Raw genomic sequence first — 20,359 nt, forward strand, 5'->3', positions numbered from 1 at the left:
ATTTGATGTTGTTCTCTCTTCTGGCTGCCATTATCAGTCTCACACATTTCCCCCCTTTTTTGAAAGTCTTTGATAACACCATCGATATTGAGTTTATATATTGAGTTTTTCTTTTATTATTTCAGCAAATAGGATTTAAAAAAAAATATTTGTTGTACCCTCCCATCAATGTATTTAAGTTTTCACAACTGCAAAATTCTGCTGCTGAGAAACCTGGAAAAGAGAAAAATGTAAAAAGGGTCCCAGTATCGACATTGTTCAAGGATACAAACTGTGTATCACACATTTAAATTTTTACTGATGGTTCTAAGAAAAACTGATACAGGAAGAACAAACTGTGCTTTCATTATCCTATTAACATTTCTGGGGAAACATCAGATTATTTATCCATTTTCACGATAGAATTGTTGCCAATTATAAAACATTACAATGGACAGAGAATCATAGATGATAGAGGACTCATGTCCTGCATTAAATTCTTTTTACAGTCACAAAGACCTAACGGTAGAAACGATTGTATAAATGAGATATTCAAACATCTACGTAGATTTAAAAAATGCAAACATCATGGTTATATTTTTGTGGATACCAGCTCACAGAGGAATAAGAGGCACTAAAGAAGCTAATAGATTATGGGGGTGATAGGATGAATGAGGTTATGTAAATCATTAAGTAATAAGAATGAAAAGCAATCATCAACGCTTATATCAAGGAATTATATTATATTATATTATTATTATACCATTAATGGAATCAGCAAATACAGGAAGACAATACAAAATACAACAGAAAGTAGGATTATTGAGAATAATAAAAAGAAATACTGAAGTACTAGCATACTACAAGAGACACTATCATTTCTTTCTTTTTGCCTTTTTTTGACAATGAACACCTTCCTACACAGTAGGTGGCGATAATGCACTTTAAACGTTGGTGTTATCCGCCATGAAACCGAAGAATAAGTAGTAAGACCATTGTGGTCCGACGCCACTTATTGGTTCACCTTCGATAGTGTTGTACAGTGAAGTCTTCAATTGGTCAAACACCGAACCTCGTGTTCATGAAGAGCCAATCCCAATCCGCTTTTCTGTGCTTATTTGGTTTCGGTGTTAAACAAGAAGATAGTTTGCGTTCAGTGGGAGTTAAACGAGCATATGTTTATTGTCATAAAACACAACAACAACAAAAAAAAAATATATATATATATACAATTTTATAAACAAGAATATGTCGGAAAACAGTCTCCAAGATCTTGATATGGTCACCTGCACCGCACCGGTAAACATTGCGGTCATCAAATACTGTAAGTGTGATCTGTCAAATAGAAAATCTCACACATCAGTAACGTTATCATTAACATTTAGTTTTATGTTATACAATAGTCGTTTTTTCACGTTTGTGAACGTTAGGATATAGATAAATGTTCTACTTAGAGTTGTTATTGCTTATTGACGATTAAACAGGGGGGAAACGTGATGAAGATCTCATTCGCCTGTCAATGCATCCCTCAGTGTGACGCTGCATCAGGATCACGTAAGTGACAGTTCCCATATACTGTGTTGTCAGTATCGGTTTCTTTACGGCACTGCATTGTGAGCTCCTATATCTATATATATATATATATATATATATATATATATATATATATATATATATATATTATATATATATTATACCTCCTTCTCAGCTCAAAACAACTACAACAATTGCATGCAGCAGAAGTTTTCATAAAGACTGCATTTGGCTGAATGGCAAAGAACAGGATATCAGCCACCCTAGGTTGCAGTCATGTTTGCAGGAAAGTATGTTCCTAGCTTTCATATTGCTAAAATAAATTAGACTGTATGTAAGGTGTCATTATGATATTAATCTCATTTTAATTTACCAGTCCGAAGGTTGGCTTACAGAAGACAAAATACTGGAGATCCCGCTTCTGATGTCAATAGTGTGTACAATAAGGTCCATATCTGTTCTGTGAATAATTTCCCCACTGCTGCAGGCCTGGCATCATCTGCAGCAGGCTATGCCTGTCTAGGTTGGTTGGAAAAAACTTGTCATGGCAACCTGTGCTTATGATAACAGTGATGATGATGATGATGTGAAAGTTCGGTTTGTTTTAGTATTGAGGTAAAGTTGGTTTATATTAGCATATTCAGACTTTATTATATTATATATAGTTCAGAAAATATTTTGCAAAACTATATAACGAAATCATATTAGCAGCCAACGACTATTAAAGTACAACATTGTTCACAGTCAATTAAATAGTGCTAATGTTGTTTTGAAGTCATACTTGAGTGTGATTTCAGACTCAGTATTCAAATTAGCTTGGTGAACAATATAAAGAAGTTGTTACTGTTAAAAAATGATCGAATGTGCGTATATAAAACCAACTTTACCTCAATTGTTTTAGTCTACACACTGTCCCAGTTGTTTAATGTGGAGGGTGAGCTGTCTGGAGTGGCGCGGCAGGGCTCTGGCAGTGCCTGCAGGAGTTTGTATGGTGGCTTCGTTCAGTGGAAGTTGGGGAGCAATCAGATGGAAAAGACAGTATCGCTGAACAAGTGGCATCTGAGTTGTACTGGCCAGAGCTCAGAGTATTGATTCTTGTGGTGAGTGTATGGACATAACAAGCGTAGAAAAAATCGGACAAAATGATTTTATTCAAAATATTTGTTTAATTGTTTATGTCAATTAGTGTCTTATCTACCAGGCTACTTGGATATTGGGGACAATAGTTAAGATTCATTTGTTAATTAAACCCTCTTTAAAACATTGCTGTGTTGTCAAAACCTTTTATGTCATGTAAAAAAAATTTTTTACCCAAACATTTTGACAACCACTACAGAATCAAACAGAGCACATAATATTTACACAAAGGGTTTATTCTTTGTACCTAAATTAAAATTTCTGTGATGATTTGACAGATCCCAGAGCTTTGAATTGTGGCAACTGATCAAATAAAACAAATTTAGATTTAGATCAAACTAGACTAAAATATCTGTATAGATTTATCTATGATTACTTTGTGTGCTTGGGTTTGTAGTGTAGGGCAGATTTATCAATCCTTAAACTCATGATCAGCAGTGCAGTGACTGGACAGCATTATCTAATTAATTTTAAAGATAATAAATAAAGATTTTTATAAGATATGCAACACATTTTAACTAATTGATGTATTTGTATAGGCTAGGTACACAGTAGTCTGTTTCTCCTTTTCCCGAGGTCTTTAAAATCCTGCATCAGGTCATATCCTGAGCAGATGCTGTGGTGGTCATGGAGGAGTGGAGAGCATGAGACTCCAGTAAAGATCCCAGTAACAGACGAGTCTCCACATTGATCCTATCGGCTAGCCTGAACTCAGACCTGCCACTTCTTCACGATGGACGTCCATCATCCTCAAGTCTCCGGCACCTAGACTGCAGCTCTGCACAAGAAGTTTGGCCAGAGGAGAACTAGTCGTGCTCAACTGAGCCTGGTTTTCTCAAGGTTTTTGTCCCTTCTTTTTCATCAATTAGTGAAATGTGTTCCTCAACACTGGATTGCTTGGTTTGGGACTTGGTGTGGAGCTGCGCATCATTGGATTCACTCTTCAGTGTTTGGGCTTTCAGCAGTGACATTTTTATTACACTGAACTGAACTAAACTGAACTTCCACTCCGAAACTAGACTGAAACAGTTTCAATTTACTAGAACTTCTTCAATGTTAGGCTGCTTCGACACAATCTACATTGTAAAAGTGCTACAAAATAAAGATGAATTGAATTAAATAATTTTATTTAAAAAAGTATTACTTTTGATTTCTAAAATTATATTTTTTTTTATAATTTCAAACAAAAGCATAATAAATACAGCATCTATAGCATATAAACATGTAAATTTACAAATACATTTAATTTTGTAAAACAGAATAAAGTATGTTGACCTAATAGAAGTTAACTGGAAAAAAAATCATTTATCTATAATTTCCTTAGTTAATGTATATAAGTAGTCTATTCATGAATTGTGCTTAATTGATCTGTTACTTTTAAATGTTCCTTTATTTACTATATGAAAATTGCACTAGTTTTCGCAGTAACAATACCAACCCACAGACATTTCCTTGTCAGAGAAGTGGCTAAAATGGTGTAAGTGGACAAAATAAACAGATTTAAATGCCGGGTGTGAATGGAACGTGACTCCTTTGACCACGCGTGATTGGACAAAAACAAGTCTTAATACCGGATGTGAATGGGCATGAATTTGAGCTTGTTACAGACAGCTTTGTGTGTGTGTGTGTGTGTGTGTGTGTGGTGTGTGTGTGTGTGTGTGTGTATATATATATTATATATATATATATATATATAATATATATATATATATATATATATATATATCGAAATGAACTGCCAACTTATCCAGCATGTTTTATGCAGCAGAAGCCCTTCCAGCTGCAACCCATCACTGGGAAATGACCATACACTCTCATTCACACACATACACTACTGAAAATTTTTTAGCTTACCCAATTCACCTACAGAGCATGTCTTTGGACTTGTGCGGGAAACCAGAGCACCCAGAGAAAACCCACATGGGGAGAACATGCAAAATCCACACAGAAATGCCAACTGCCCCAGGCTCGAACCAGTGACCTTCATGCTGTAAGGTGACAGTGCTACCCACTGCACCACTGAACCACCCTATAGAGTCATGGTTAATATTGTTGGCACCCCTGAAATTTTTTCCCATAAAATTAATTCTCTCACAGAAGAATATTCCCATTAATACATGTTTTCCTATACACGTGTTTTTCCCTTTATGTGTATTGAAACACAACAAAAAAAAGAGGAAAAAGAGCTAATTTGAGAATGTCACACAAAACTCCAAAAATCAGGGTTTCCGCAGGGTCTTAAAAAGTCTAAAATTTAAAAATCGAAATTTAAGGCCTTAAAAGTCTTAAATGTTCTAGGTCTTAAATATTTTGCACAGGTTTTATTTTCCGATATCTATGTAACGCTATATTTAATGCTCATTTAAATTCTTTTTTGTTGTTGTTTGTGGTATTGTAGTTCTTTATTTCACTAGTCCAATTGTAATTTGCGGTATTACAACTACAAGTAAGGTCAACATGCAATAGCCAATCAGCTTTCTGTTATTGCACGTGGTGAATTTTAAAAACCATTTAAGGTCAAAATTATTAGCCCCTTTAAGCTATATATTTTTTCGATAGTCTAAGGAACAAACCATCGTTATACAATAAATGGTCACACTTTACAATAAGGTTCATTAGTTAATGTTAATTTATGCATTTACTAACATGAACAAACAATGAACAAAACATTTACTACAGTATTTGTTCATGTTAGTTAACGTTAGTTAATGAAAATACAGTTGTTTATTGTTAGTTCATGTTAACTCACGGTGTATTAACTAATGTTAACAAGCATAGACTTGGATGTTAATAATGCATTAGTAAATGTTCAATTATGATTAATAAATGCTGTAAAAGTGTTGTTAATAATTAAGTTATGTTAGTAAATGCATTAACTAATGAACCTTATTGTAAAGTGTTACCCAATAAATTGCCTAATTACCCTAACCTAGTAAAATATTATTTACTGTCAGGTTTCCTCTGGGTGCTCCGGTTTCCCCCACAAGTCCAAAAACATGTGGTATAGGTGAATTGGGTAAGCTAAATTCTCCATAGTGTATGTGTGTTAATGAGTGTGTATGGATGTTTCCCATTGATGGCTTGCAGGTGGAAGGGCATCAGCTGGGTAAAACATATGCTGGATAATTTGGCGGTTCATTCCGCTGTGGCGACCCCAAATTAATAAAGGAACTAAGCCGAAAATGCAATGAACCTTGGCATAGTTTGGGCCACAAAGTATGCATCACTTGACTGATTGTTCAGAAAATGCAAGCCACAATTGAAGAAGTCTTTGGATAGAGTGGTGCAAGAATGACATCACAACCTCTACGAATAAACTTGCATGAGTTCCCTTAAGACTATCCTAGGGGGTTTTACAAAGAGGCTTTCAGTTCATGAAAAAAATTACTTTAAATACAACTTTTAAATTATAGTAATTATGAGATTCTGACAAAAAGAATGTTTACTTATGCTTACAGTTTGTAATTAAAACTGTAAGCATTGCTAAATTGCAGAGAAATTGCAGATCACATATCATTTACATATTATATTAATTTGGCAAATAAATAATTTACACACAGTTATGCATACGACCTTCTAACCAAAATACTGGGAACACAATATAAAGGTGAACATTGCCAGTCCCTAAATTCATTGTCAAATGTCTTTGTATGCAAACTAAGCATTCACAGCTACAAGCGAACTGCATGCACCTGCAATATAAATAAAACCATCCTTGTGTTCTTTTACCTTGAGTGAAGTGATAAGGTCCAGATTCTTGTAGACTATGTCACTAAAGTAGTTTCTGATGTCTCTGAAAGCTTTTTCATGGTTCTTCATCAGCATGTTAATGTGGGTGTTCTTCCGCTCCTCAATCTCATGAATCTCTGTCTTGCGTCTCAGTTCTTCCTCCTGACGCAGTTTCTGCATCCTTTCTCATATTTGGACCCAATTTCTGTGACAGAATTTTGACTCGAGTTAGATTATTGCAGCAAGTCTTCATTTCTCATCCATTTTTGTTTTATGCTACACTGTATTGTTACAGAAAATTATTGTGTTTCCAATGGAAGTCTATGTAGAGATAAGTGCAGTGTGACCACAACTTAAAGCTGTGGTCACACTGGGCTTTGCGTGTGCGATATTCTGTTGTACGACGCTGCAAAAAAGGGCGGGATTAAACAAGCTTATTAGACATTTAAGCGATTGCTTCATATTTTAAATTTCTGCCCAGAGAGGTCGTGTTTTGATCCTCGATTGGTCTCATGCAGTCAAGTGATGCGATTTCGCAGGTCAGAGTTCCTCAAGCTTGAACTTTGCACCGCAGCAACTTGCGAAACTCGACGCATGACCCTGCGTTTCTGGTCTGACGCATTCGCGTGCATATGAATTGAAGTCTATGGGAGGAAAAGCCCAGTGTGACTGCAGCTTTACAATGTCTACTACATATTTGACCCTGACCAAACACACCTGTATGTAACTATCAAGTGCTGCTTCAGGTCCTAATTAATTGATTCAGGTGTGTTTGATCAGGATTGGAGCTGAATTCTGCAGGAAGGTAGGTTCCCTGGAACAGGCTATTATATTTACAGTGTTTATTTCTTTGTTGATTGTGGCCTAAAACTAATGAAAACCCAAAATTCTGTAAAAATTCTGTCAGAAAATTTGAATATTACTCAATACCAAAAAAATGTTTAACAGAAATGTTGGCAGATATGATATGGAAAGCCCAGGTTGCTCTGATAACTGCTCTCAGCTCTGTTATGTTGTTTGGGGCGGTATCTTACATCTTATCTTTCTCTTCATAACCCCATAGATTCTCCATGGGGTTTAGGTCAGGTGAGTTTGCTGGCCAATTTAGCACAGGGATATCATTGTTCTTAAGGCTGCATGTACACCAAAGGTAGTAGCAAAGTGTGGGTTAAGGCTAGTTCACACTACATGACTTCAAACATAGGCAGATCGATATGCCGTTCAGACTAAACAACTTGATTTTGTGTCTTTAAATTAATGTGGTGTTCACACAACACGAAACTACGTCAATGATCCACAAGATTATCCACAACAGCTCTGTCCAGCCCCCAAACCCCAGCCAATGAAATGTTGAGGGCACAGCCGTCAGAAAGAGCTGACCACTACTGGCTGCTTGTGTGATGATGCATCACTGACAGAGATATGTCAGCGGTTTGATCACTCATCTATCTACACACTTTAGGGATAGTAGGGATAGAAATGGCTCAATCATGCTCTCGTGTCCATGTAAATACAGGGTGAAGCAAGTACATCAATTACCATTTTGGTCAGTCACAACATGTCTGTTGAGCTGCTGAACACAACAGCCATTCAGCTCATGACTTGCTCTCTCATTGGCTGCAGCTTGTCACTACATTTGATCAGTCGGCCAACTGGTCTGAAATATTTAGCATGATGAATATTGATGTTTCGTCTCTGACCAAGTATTGAATGCTCTACATGTTCATACTTTTCAGTAGTCCAAAATTTCTGTGTTAAAAATCCTTTAATTTTTGGTCTTAATTAATATCTAATTTTCTGGGATAATGAATTTTGGGTTTTCATTAGCTAGAAGACATAAACATTAACATTTAAAGAAATAAACACTTGAAATATATTAGTCTTAGTGTAATGAATCTAAATATAATATAATATAATATAATATAATATAATATAAATATAATATAATATAATATAATATATACATTTCACTTTTTGAATTGAATGACTGAAATAAACTTTTTGATGCTATTCTAATTGTGATGCACCTGTACTTAAGTGTGTCTAAATAATTTCTAAGACAGCAACTTTACCTTGTACTTGTCTGGCAAAATCATTTCTCAAATCAGTAGTTTCCTCATCATGTTTCTGTTTAAAGACAATTTTTTTAGTTACACGTAAGATGCAAACAAGATGTGTAATTGCCACTGTAATCAGTAATCATGGTGTGAATTACAAAAAGCTAACTTTCCAGTTTGTGACATGAATCAGATAAATTTTCAGACTAACAATACAAAGAAATATATAAATATTATTAAAATTACCATTTTTTAAAATGTCAAATGTAACTTATTACAAGAATATTGGGTTTTTTTGTCAATTAAATAAATTACATGCTAAATAAGTAAAATGTTAAATAAACAACTCACAGGGCTCGAAAGTATGATCATTTGACTCATTTGCGTTTGCATTTGTGACTAAAAGTAGATGTGTGCGAACTGAAATTTTATTTAGACGCACATGAGCAAAATTCTTTAATAGGCTTTATTGATGACTTAATTCACTTGATCACGGTAAAACAACATGGTGTATTATGTTGGAAATCTATTGCAATTGTAACACACGCTCTCAACAACAGCATATCTCTTCACACCGCGGTAAAGTTAGTTTAAAATTTGTTGACATTAATTAGGCATTCAATTTCAAACCAATTAAATTCCTTGCTCCTGTAATAGTTAGAGCTAAAAAATAAACATCCGAATGAATTAAACAATTCAACCATATAAATTATACAATAAGACTAGTACCAAAATGTTCGTAAAAACAGCCTGTTTATTGCACAACATTGTTTTTGGAATTAGCACTTTATTTATTTTATAATATTTTAAAATAACTTTTAATGCAAAAATGCTAAAAGTCAATTACACTCTGTCCCGATTTGTGATAAAAGATTCAAAATCAATTTGAAAAGATTCAAATGAACTCTAACATTGTCAGAATATTATCTCTATGATGCGCAAGCTTTGTTTTTTTTTAACAGTTATATTTGTTGATTTTATATACAGTAATGAATCTGTATTTTTGTTTATCTGATACACTAAACACTTGAATGAATTTAACTGACACTATTTGAGATAAAATATTCAAATCAAACTCTAAAAATGTCTAAATATTATTCTCTATGATGCACAAGCTTTGCTTTTTACAGTTATGTCTATGTTGATTTTATATACAGTAATAAATCCATATTTTCAGTATATCGGATACACTAAACACTTAAATGAATTAAACTCTGACACCATTGAGATAAAATACTCAAATCAACTCTAAATTTCTAAATACTATTCTCTTTGATGCACAATCTATGTTTTTTTACAGCTGTGCCTTTGTTGTTTTTATATACAGTAATGAATCTATATTTTTATTAAGTCAAATACATTGTAAACACTTAAGTAAATTAAACTCTGACACCCATTTTAGATAAAATATTCAAATCAACTCTAAAATTGTCAGAATATTATTCTCCATGATGCAAAAGCTTTGTTTTTTAGTTATGTCTTTGTTGATTTATACAGTATTGAATCCATATTTGCAGTATATCTGATTACACTGTAAACACTTAAATGAATTCAACTCTGACACCATTTGAGATAAAGATTCAAATCAACTCTAAAATTCCTAAATATTATTTAGTTATTTTTACATAATTGTAAACACAAAAGTCTAACTGGAAGCCACGTGCTTTCTTTTTTCCACACACAACCAATCAAAATGAAACACTTATTCATCAGACCACACACACTCTTCTCACATACGCTAATTTAAACACTAATTCGTTACTGATCACTAATCAGTCACAGCTTTACTCTAGTACAGGCTTATAAATAGGTCAAAGGTGATGGGACACAGGCTTAGTCCAAAAAAAACCTGGTCTGCCACCCATTACAATTTGTGGTTTTGTACCTACCTACCTTTTCTAAATCATAAATTTCTCTAGAAAACAATAGAGGAATTCTTCTCAGCCTGGCGCTGGAAAGTAAAGTATATGATGGCAATGGACCTTTTTCCCCCTGAAACTCTCCACACACAATTATGTTCTTTACTGTATAATGGAGAATATACTTTTGCTTTACATATTGTTTTTAGTCTTTACATTTTACATACAGTATGTTTATGGTTTTGTTATATACTACTGTATACAACAGTAATGTTTCTACATGTCACTGGTGTTTACAGTGTACCTGTTCCTTCTCTCAGCAGATTACTTTCACTTTAGAACATTGTATTGAAATGTAGATATAAGCCTATAAAGAGCAAAGAGCTTTAGATTAGAACAGCCATGTTTACATCCTATATTCAAACATTTACTATTTTGAAAGAAGTGTTAGCCATTTAATGCAAATGCTTCATTCTGACATGTGTTTATGGCATTTTGAATGCCGTGTTACATTTTAAAGGAAATGTGAGGCATTTAGCATTTTGTGTGTGTAGTTTAGAAAAAAAAGGTGATTCTGTTTTGAAAATGTGTGTAAGCAGTTGGAAAAAACTGTAAATAAGCAGATATTTTATTTTAAATTGTTGTAAACTGCTGATGCTACCAATTGTTAATAAAAAATGCAAAGCAGTTTTAGGCTTTGCATTTCTTTCCCCTAATTGTATTAAAATTTGACTTAACCAATGATAAATCAAAATACATAGCTCCAATAAAAATACATGCATATGGCACATTTTATAATCTACATTATAATATTTTTAAATGTAATTTAAAAAAAAGAAAAAAAAAAAAAAATATATATATATATATATATATATATATATATATATATATATATATATATATATATATATATATATATATATATATATATATATATTTGTATAAAATTTAAACCAGCTAGAACAGAAATGTAAACCATTATAAATATTACAATACGTATACACTATACCATACTTCCAGACCGTTTATATCAAAGTTGATATTTAGCTGCACCAAGTTGGTGTTTCGTAACATCTCGTTTTTACGAGGTGGGTCGTTAGCCCAACGCTCAAAAACCCCCAACCTAGAGGACCAGGACATACACACATACACTACAGAGAATTTAGCTTACCCAATTCTTGCTTCTTGACCTTCTTGCTGTGAGGCAACAGCGCTACCCACTGCACCACCATGCCAGCCACCGTATACACCTTACATTAACTATTCCTGTATGTCACACTGGACCATGCCTTTTTAATTTCCCCCAAACCCCGTCACCTAAACTCTTTGACCCTTTTAAAACGTTGTAATTCACACCTTGATTAAATTATATTATAATCATTCACATACCAGATGAATGCTCTTTAACACATTTTCACTGGACTGCGCTTGTTGTTTCAACTCAAGTTTCAAATTGCGCATATCCTTCCACTGCTCCTTCTCCAAATCAGCATGCTCGTCCTGCAGCAGTTTGGTGCTGACCATGCTTTCAGCCTTCAGCTCAGACACCATGTTCTGCTGTTCATACAGCAAGTGCTTCACCTTTTGCTTATAAACCTGAATGATACAAAAAAAACTGTGTTGTTTTTATTTTAAGTGTTGACTTAATTTGTGGTAAAACCAAAACAGAAGCCTTTAACACCTTAATTTCCACTTGGTGGCGCTCCTCTACTTCTCAAGTTCACGCTCTCTGTTTCTCAGCTCGCACTTATTCTCTTCGAGATGTCGTCGTGTAATTTCCCAGAAAGTGTGAATTTTGTCCCTCTCTAGCTGGAAATAGTTGCGTTCTTCTCTTTCTCTGTCCAGCTCCTCTCGGAGACGCATTATGTGCTCCTCCAACTACCAAACAATCACGAGTTATTGGCAGGTTGTTAAAAAGGTTGTTTCTTTACAAACCTTTCATCAACAGGACTATTCGGTCAATCCCTTCACCATTAAACTGACTCAGTGAATTAAACAGTGTTTGACAGGAACAGCGTTTCTCTTAGCAAGTTTAAGACAGCTTCTCTGCCAACTCATTCACCTCTACTTCTGTACATGAGGAGGTATGCATAAAACTTTTGTTTCTCTTATAGTGATTTTACTATAAGTTTTGTTCAAAATCCACGCAGGAAGTCCTGTCTTGAAGATGATCTCTTTAATCATCGTAAAAACCATGTAATGCAGATAATGAGTTGGAATATAGTACTATATCCGTTTATTATGTTTCCATCCATTGGGTGACCAGTGAAATTGACACTCTCTTAACAGTCTTTTATTTTAAAAGAGTGATACCTGAAAAAGTTATTTAATTTTTTTACAATTATTTAAAAAAATATTACAATAGTTTTTTTTGCTATTGAAATCTTCAATACTTAATGTAAAAACATGGTTTCTGAAAAATCATGTATATTTGTCCTCTTTAATGCACAACCTGCAGACAAACTACTGGCATTTGAAGCCGCTGATGAAGTATTGTACACAAAAAAAAAAATGACTCAGAGCTGATTCCTTGGATTTAATTTTATTATTTAAGTTAAGTAATTGTAAACAACTTATTTTGGTTGAATTTAAACAAACTAATTAATTAATTATCCAAATTAAGTACTGTCATATGTCTGTTATTTTCTTTATGTGTTTTGCATAATTTCCATCCATACTCCGATCATTGACCACTTTCTTCAACATTAGTCAATTTTTAGTCAATCTCAAGTCTGGGAAAATAACTGAGAAAGCACCAATTAGAAGCCGCATTTTTATGATGTCATTGTCTAGACTTCTTATAAAGTATTTTACAGTATTTTAAAAATACAAAAATACAAGACACTAAAATATTTTGATACAAAATAAAAACCCATTTTCATAAACCCCATCAAATACAAATTACAAAATAGTATTTTGTATTTAAAATACGTATTTTAAATACTTGTATCATAAATACTGCCCATCCCTGTTCCCTTGTAAAAGTATTTTTTAGTATTTTCAAAATACTGAATTTTATTTTGATACTTGTTGTGGCTGCTGTATTTTGTAGTTTATTTTCATATAGGTAAAACTGATGTATTTGGTATTTTATTTTAAAATACATTTCAATGTATTTTTGCCCATCCCTGATCATCATCACCATAATATTCTTATAAGCTGCTATTAAATTCAGGTGAACTGGCCGACAGGGAGATTTTAGTGGAAATGGGTGACTATTGCAGATCAGTGGTTACCATCTAAAGTTAACAACAAAATACCTGCTCTTTGGACATCTCCTCTGTGGACAAGCCGTCCACTACTGTTGGGGTTTTGCCCTTCGGCGACGATTTTCTTTTTGGTGGCTGAAATATGAAGTGATAAGTTAACGATAAACAGGCTAACGTTACATTCGATCAAGATAATATCTCTTTATCTATCGCACACAGCACAGTAACGTTAATGTAATGTTGCTAGATTGCTAGACGACAACACATTACATTTTTGGCTTAGTGCTAACCGATTAGCTAACATTTAAAAACTGGAAAATAACATCAGCGATGACCTGGACACATATTAAATTTATAACACATTTAACACGTTAAAAATTAACCTGATAATAAATGTATAGAACATATAATTTCATAAACTTAAGATTTCCTTACCATTATTTGGAACGCGTAATTTTCACCACAAATGAAAACGCATTGAATTGTTTCACAACGGTTTCCTAGCAACATGGTGAAACTGATGAAAATATTGTCTTCTTCTTTGTTGTTTGGGTTTTCTACAATCAACGGAACATAGCGCCACCTGCTGTTTAATTATCAGCCCTCCTGTGAAATTTTAACTATTAAATAAAATAATTAATATTGAAATTTTAAATAGTTTAAGAACAATATAAAATGCTTAATTCAAGCCAAACTAAAATAAATAACACTTTCCATATAAGAAAAAACAGGAAACACAATTTTTCCTAGGTCTGTTAAAGATCACTAGGGACATATTTGAAAAAGAATAAAATGTTTACAAGAGGGCTAATAATTTTGACTGTAACTATATATATATATATATATATATATATATATATATATATATATATATATATATATATATATATATATATATATATATATATATATATACATATATAAGAAGGAAGAACATTTTAAGTGACAACTTTCAACGAATAATTGTATGCAGTAATTGTATATAGAAAAGTCTAGATTTCATTTATGTTTCAAGACATACAGTGGATTGTTAAAATTAAAACAAATGGAAGACATTTTGGAGTTGTGGCTATATGTGTAAAATATAATTTAATACAGGGCTATAATATATACAGGGGTTGGACAATGAAACTGAAACAGTGACCAATTTAGTGGTTTAGGTTTCATGGCTAAATTTGAGCAGCCTGGTGACCAATCATTGATTGTCTATTCCACCAATAAGAGCGGAGTGTGAAGTTTAATTTAGCAGAGTAATAGAACAGTTTCACTTAAAATTTTGAACTGCACACAACATTAAGGCTTTTTCGAAGTTTTCAAAAAAGGACAAAAGAGGACAGAACGTTGGCACATCTGTGACCAAGATAGCAAGTCTTTGTAATGTATCAAACACCATGGTAAGCAGAGGAATGTCAGCACACCACCAAGAAGGATGTACCACATTCAAAAGGAATAACTATGGATGTAAGACGAAGCTGTCTGAAAGGGATGTTCGGGTGCTAACCTGAATTGTATCCAAAAAAATAAAACCACACCTGCCCAACTCACTACAGAATTAAATATGCATCTCAACTCTTGTTTCCACAAAAACTTTCAGGAGCTCCACGGGGTCAATATGCATTGATAACATGAAAGTGAAGTTGAAATTCTTCCATGGCCTGCACAGTCACCAGATCTATTGAGCCACTTTTGGGTGTTTTGAAAGAGCAGTTAGGAAATGGTTTTCTCCACCAGCATCATCTAGTGACCTGGCCACTATTCTGCAAGATGAATGGCTCAAAATCCCTTTGGCCACTGTGCAGGACTTGTATCAAGAGGAATTGATGCTGTATTGGCTGCAAACGGAGCCCCTACACCCCACTAATGAATTATTGTGCTCTAAAACACACACACACATGCACACACACACACACACACACACACACACACACACACACACACACACACGCACGCACCACACACACACACACACACACACACACACACACACACACACACACACACACACACATGGCAGTGTGACACATAAAGCAGAAGTATTGAGCCTATGCCATGATATTGCAGCCCAAACCATCACTGATCCACCCCCATGCTTCACTCTGGGCATGTAACAGTCTGGGTATGGAAAGTATTTAAGACCCCCTTAAATTTTTCACTCTTTGTTATATTGCAGCCATTTGCTAAAATAGTTTAAGTTAATTTTTTTCCTCATTAATGTACACACAGCACCCCATATTGACAGAAAAAACACACAATTGTTGACATTGTTGCAGATTTATTAAAAAAGAAAAACTAAAATATCACATGAGCACAAGTATTCAGACCCTTTGCTCAGTATTTAGTAGAAGTAGATCATTTATTTCGTAGATCATTCGTAGATTTGAAGCTATGAGTCTTTCTGGAAAGATACAAGTTTTTCACACCTGGATTTGGGGATCCTCTGCCATTTCTCATTGCAGATCCTCTCCAGTTTTGTCAGGTTAGATGGTAAACATTGGTGGACAGCCATTTTAGGTCTCTCCAGAGATGCTCAATTGGGTTTAAGTCAGGGCTCCAGGTGGGCCATTCAAGAACAGCCACAAAGTTGTTGTAAAGCCACTACTTCATTATTTTAGCTGTGTGGTTAGGGTCATTGTCTTGTTGGAAAGTAAGCCTTCAGCCCAGTCTGAGGTCCTGAGCACTCCGGAGAAGGTTTTCATACAGGATATCCCTGTACTTGGCCGCACACATCTTTCCCTCGATTGCAACCATCCTGTCCCTGCAGCTGAAAAACACCCCCACAGCATGATGCTGTCACCACCATGCTTCACTGTCAGGACTGTATTGAACATGTAATGAGCAGTACCTGGTTTTCTCCACACATAATTAAAGTTTGGGCACCCTCCATGTCGATTTCAAAACCTCACTTAATGCTGATTGACTACAACACAAAATTTATTTGAGTGACTCAGTGAACCTTAGCAATCCTAACACAGGTGCAACCATACATGAAAAAGGATATTTAAGATAGCTGGTTGCTAGCTGTGCTTCTCCTTATTGTGAACCAGAAAGTAGAAACATGGAAACCTCAAAAGAACTTCATAATGACCGAAAAACTAGAATAATTTGTCAACATGAATTAGGAGAAATGCAAAAAGCTATCAGAAATGTTTAAAGCCTCTATCTTTACAGTTAGAAATATAGTAACAAAACGGAAGGCCACAGCAACAGTTCTTATGAAAGAAGGATGTGGTACGCCATGAAAATATCTGAAAGGCAAAGGCGAAGAATGGTTAGAATAGTCACAGACCTCAAAAGAGCTCCAAGAACATGTTGTTGCATTGATGTACATTTAATTGTACATCATTCCACAGTCCAGTGCACTCTTCACAAAGAACAGCTCAATGGAAGGGTGATGTTGAAAAAGCCTTTTCTGCATTCTGCCAACAAGAAGAGTCGTATGCGTAAGAAGAGGTATGCAAAGGCTCATCTAGACAAGCCTGAATCATTTTGGAAAAATATACTGGATCAGATGTCACAACCATAGAACCTGCTCCCTACTGTAAAACATGATGGAGAATCCATAATGCTGTGGGGATGTGTGGCAAGCACAGGTACTGGTAACCTTGTCAGAGTTGAAGGTTGCATGAATTACACCCAGTATCAGCAGAGTATCAAGAAGCTGAAGTTATGGTAGGGTTGAGTGTTTCAGCAGGACAATGACCAAGGAATTCATGCTTAGACAGGATACAATGTTTTAGAATGGCCATCCCAGTCCCCAGACTTGAACCTCATCAAAAATATAGATGGAATTTTAAAGGGCCATTCACGCTCAGCACCCATCAAACCTGACTGATCTTAAGAAAGTTTGCTAGGAAGAATGGTCCAAAATGTCCTTATCCTTGGCAATAACAAGCATTTACAGGCTGTCATTTCACAAAAGATGTCTCTACAAAAGATTGATGTCATTTCCTTGTTGGAATGCCCACATTTTTGCACTTGTCTGTTTTTTGCTTGACTTAAATTGCATTGCATCTGTTGATTAAATAAATGTTATGTCAGAACTGAAATGTTGCTTTTTGCCTCGGGTATAAATTACATCCAATTGGCCAGCAGGCTATGGCTTTGCAATTATGAAAATTATCAGGGATGCCCAAACTTTTGCATAAAACTGTTTGTGTGTGTAAATATATTTATATATATATAAAAAAATGCAGATTTTGTATTATTAAAATGTTTAGAAACTAAACATAAGAGGCAGTTGTTGTTTAATTTTATTGGTGATTCCAAATATGAAATTTATTCGGAAGCTTGACAAACAGTTTTGGAGAATTTAATGTTTCCCCATTAAAAGAGAAGGCAGAAGCATACTGCCCAAGAGGCGTTTCAAAGATGGCCACAGACTCACCAAGTGAAATGACTTGCCTTAAAAGGACTTTGTTGAGATGCACCCAACATTGATGTCACATAAGATCTATCATTTTTTCACTGCTCTCTGGATTTCTGGAAAACACAAGATGAATTTCTACATTTAAACAAGCATTCTGTATGCTCTTGGTTGTAATGTACTGATCTTTTTGGTTAACTTACTCATTTTTAAACACCAGACATGCATATAAGACAATGGTGAACAATAACTCCTCCGTGGCTGTTACCTGCAGCAATTGTGGACCTTTATACTTAGAATTATTGAAAACAAAGACCCTTTGTGGACCCTTTTGTGGATCCAAAAAATATGGACCCTTTTCACAAGACTTTTATAATGCATTTAATGGTCATCCGCATCTTAAATACTTGAAAGTTTTAATATTTAGATATTTAAAAAAAAAAACAAATGTATATTTATATGTATTGATGTTTGTATTATAATATCTTTCCATCAAATTGCAAAAAATGAATTACCGCTCGTGTGAGGCGTTTCTAATGCAGTGTCTATGGACAAGGCAGTAAATTTGATGTTGTTCTCTCTTCTGGCTGCCATTATCAGTCTCACACATTTCCCCCCTTTTTTGAAAGTCTTGATAACACCATCGATATTGAGTTTATATATTGAGTTTTTCTTTTATTATTTCAGCAAATAGGATTTAAAAAAAATATTTGTTGTACCCTCCCATCAATGTATTTTAAGTTTTCACAACTGCAAATTCTGCTGCTGAGAAACCTGGAAAAAGAGAAAAATGTAAAAAGGGTCCAGTATCGACATTGTTCAAAGGATACAAACTGTGTATCACACATTTAAATTTTTACTGATGGTTCTAAGAAAACTGATACAGGAAGAACAAACTGTGCTTTCATTATCCTATTAAACATTTCTGGGAAACATCAGATTATTTATCCATTTTCACGATAGAATTGTTGCCAATTATAAAAACATTACAATGGACAGAGAAATCATAGATGATAGAGGACTCATGTCCTGCATTAAATTCTTTTACAGTCACAAAGACCTAACGGTAGAAACGATTGTATAAATGAGATATTCAAACATCTACGTAGATTTAAAAATGCAAACATCATGGTTATATTTTTGTGGATACCAGCTCACAGAGGAATAAGAGGCACTAAAGAAGCTAATAGATTATGGGGGTGATAGGATGAATGAGGTTATGTAAATCATTAAGTAAATAAGAATGAAAAGCAATCATCAACGCTTATATCAAGGAATTATATTATATATTATATTATTATTATACCATTAATGGAATCAGCAAATACAGGAAGACAATACAAAATACAACAGAAAGTAGGATTATTGAGAATAATAAAAAAGAAATACTGAAGTACTAGCATACTACAAGAGACACTATCATTTCTTTCTTTTTGCCTTTTTTTGACAATGAACACCTTCCTACACAGTAGGTGGCGATAATGCACTTTAAACGTTGGTGTTATCCGCCATGAAACCGAAGAATAAGTAGTAAGACCATTGTGGTCCGACGCCACTTATTGGTTCACCTTCGATAGTGTTGTACAGTGAAGTCTTCAATTGGTCAAACACCGAACCTCGTGTTCATGAAGAGCCAATCCCAATCCGCTTTTCTGTGCTTATTTGGTTTCGGTGTTAAAACAAGAAGAGTAGTTTGCGTTCAGTGGGAGTTAAACGAGCATATGTTTATTGTCATAAAACAACAACAACAACAAAAAAAAATATATATATATATATATACAATTTTATAAACAAGAATATGTCGGAAAACAGTCTCCAAGATCTTGATATGGTCACCTGCACCGCACCGGTAAACATTGCGGTCATCAAATACTGTAAGTGTGATCTGTCAAATAGAAAATCTCACACATCAGTAACGTTATCATTAACATTTAGTTTTATGTTATACATGATAGTCGTTTTTTCACGTTTGTGAACGTTAGGATATAGATAAATGTTCTACTTAGAGTTGTTATTGCTTATTGACGATTAAACAGGGGGGAAACGTGATGAAGATCTCATTCTGCCTGTCAATGCATCCCTCAGTGTGACGCTGCATCAGGATCACGTAAGTGACAGTTCCCATATACTGTGTTGTCAGTATCGGTTTCTTTACGGCACTGCATTGTGAGCTCCTATATATATATATATATATATATATATATATATATATATATATATATATATATATATATATATATATATATATTATACCTCCTTCTCAGCTCAAAACAACTACAACAATTGCATGCAGCAGAAGTTTTCATAAAGACTGCATTTGGCTGAATGGCAAAGAACAGGATATCAGCCACCCTAGGTTGCAGTCATGTTTGCAGGAAAGTATGTTCCTAGCTTTCATATTGCTAAAATAAATTAGACTGTATGTAAGGTGTCATTATGATATTAATCTCATTTTAATTTACCAGTCCGAAGGTTGGCTTACAGAAGACAAAA

At 34.3% G+C, this 20,359-nt stretch overlaps 1 protein-coding gene and 2 pseudogenes across 1 annotated transcript in view; 2 read left to right on the plus strand and 1 right to left on the minus strand.

Annotated features, from left to right (window-relative positions):
- The first annotated feature begins 1,190 nt into the window (after window positions 1–1,190).
- LOC130245815 (diphosphomevalonate decarboxylase-like) lies at window positions 1,191–3,098 on the plus strand (annotated as a pseudogene).
- A 3,188-nt stretch (window positions 3,099–6,286) lies between these two features.
- LOC130246113 (dynein regulatory complex subunit 4-like) lies at window positions 6,287–16,387 on the minus strand (annotated as a pseudogene).
- Window positions 16,388–19,596: 3,209 nt separating this feature from the next.
- LOC130245228 (diphosphomevalonate decarboxylase) overlaps window positions 19,597–20,359 on the plus strand; it is a 9,646-nt gene continuing 8,883 nt past the window's right edge. Inside the window, exons 1-4 of the mRNA XM_056477847.1 lie at window positions 19,597–19,740; window positions 19,903–19,973; window positions 20,131–20,245; window positions 20,332–20,359. The exon at window positions 20,332–20,359 is cut by the window's right edge and continues 119 nt beyond it. Of these exons, the coding sequence (XP_056333822.1) occupies window positions 19,665–19,740; window positions 19,903–19,973; window positions 20,131–20,245; window positions 20,332–20,359 (290 nt within the window). The 5' untranslated portion in view covers window positions 19,597–19,664. The remainder of the gene's footprint in view (window positions 19,741–19,902; window positions 19,974–20,130; window positions 20,246–20,331) is intronic.

The sequence above is a fragment of the Danio aesculapii genome, chromosome 18 (genome assembly GCF_903798145.1).
Source record: "Danio aesculapii chromosome 18, fDanAes4.1, whole genome shotgun sequence".
NCBI classification, from domain to species: Eukaryota; Metazoa; Chordata; class Actinopteri; order Cypriniformes; family Danionidae; genus Danio; species Danio aesculapii.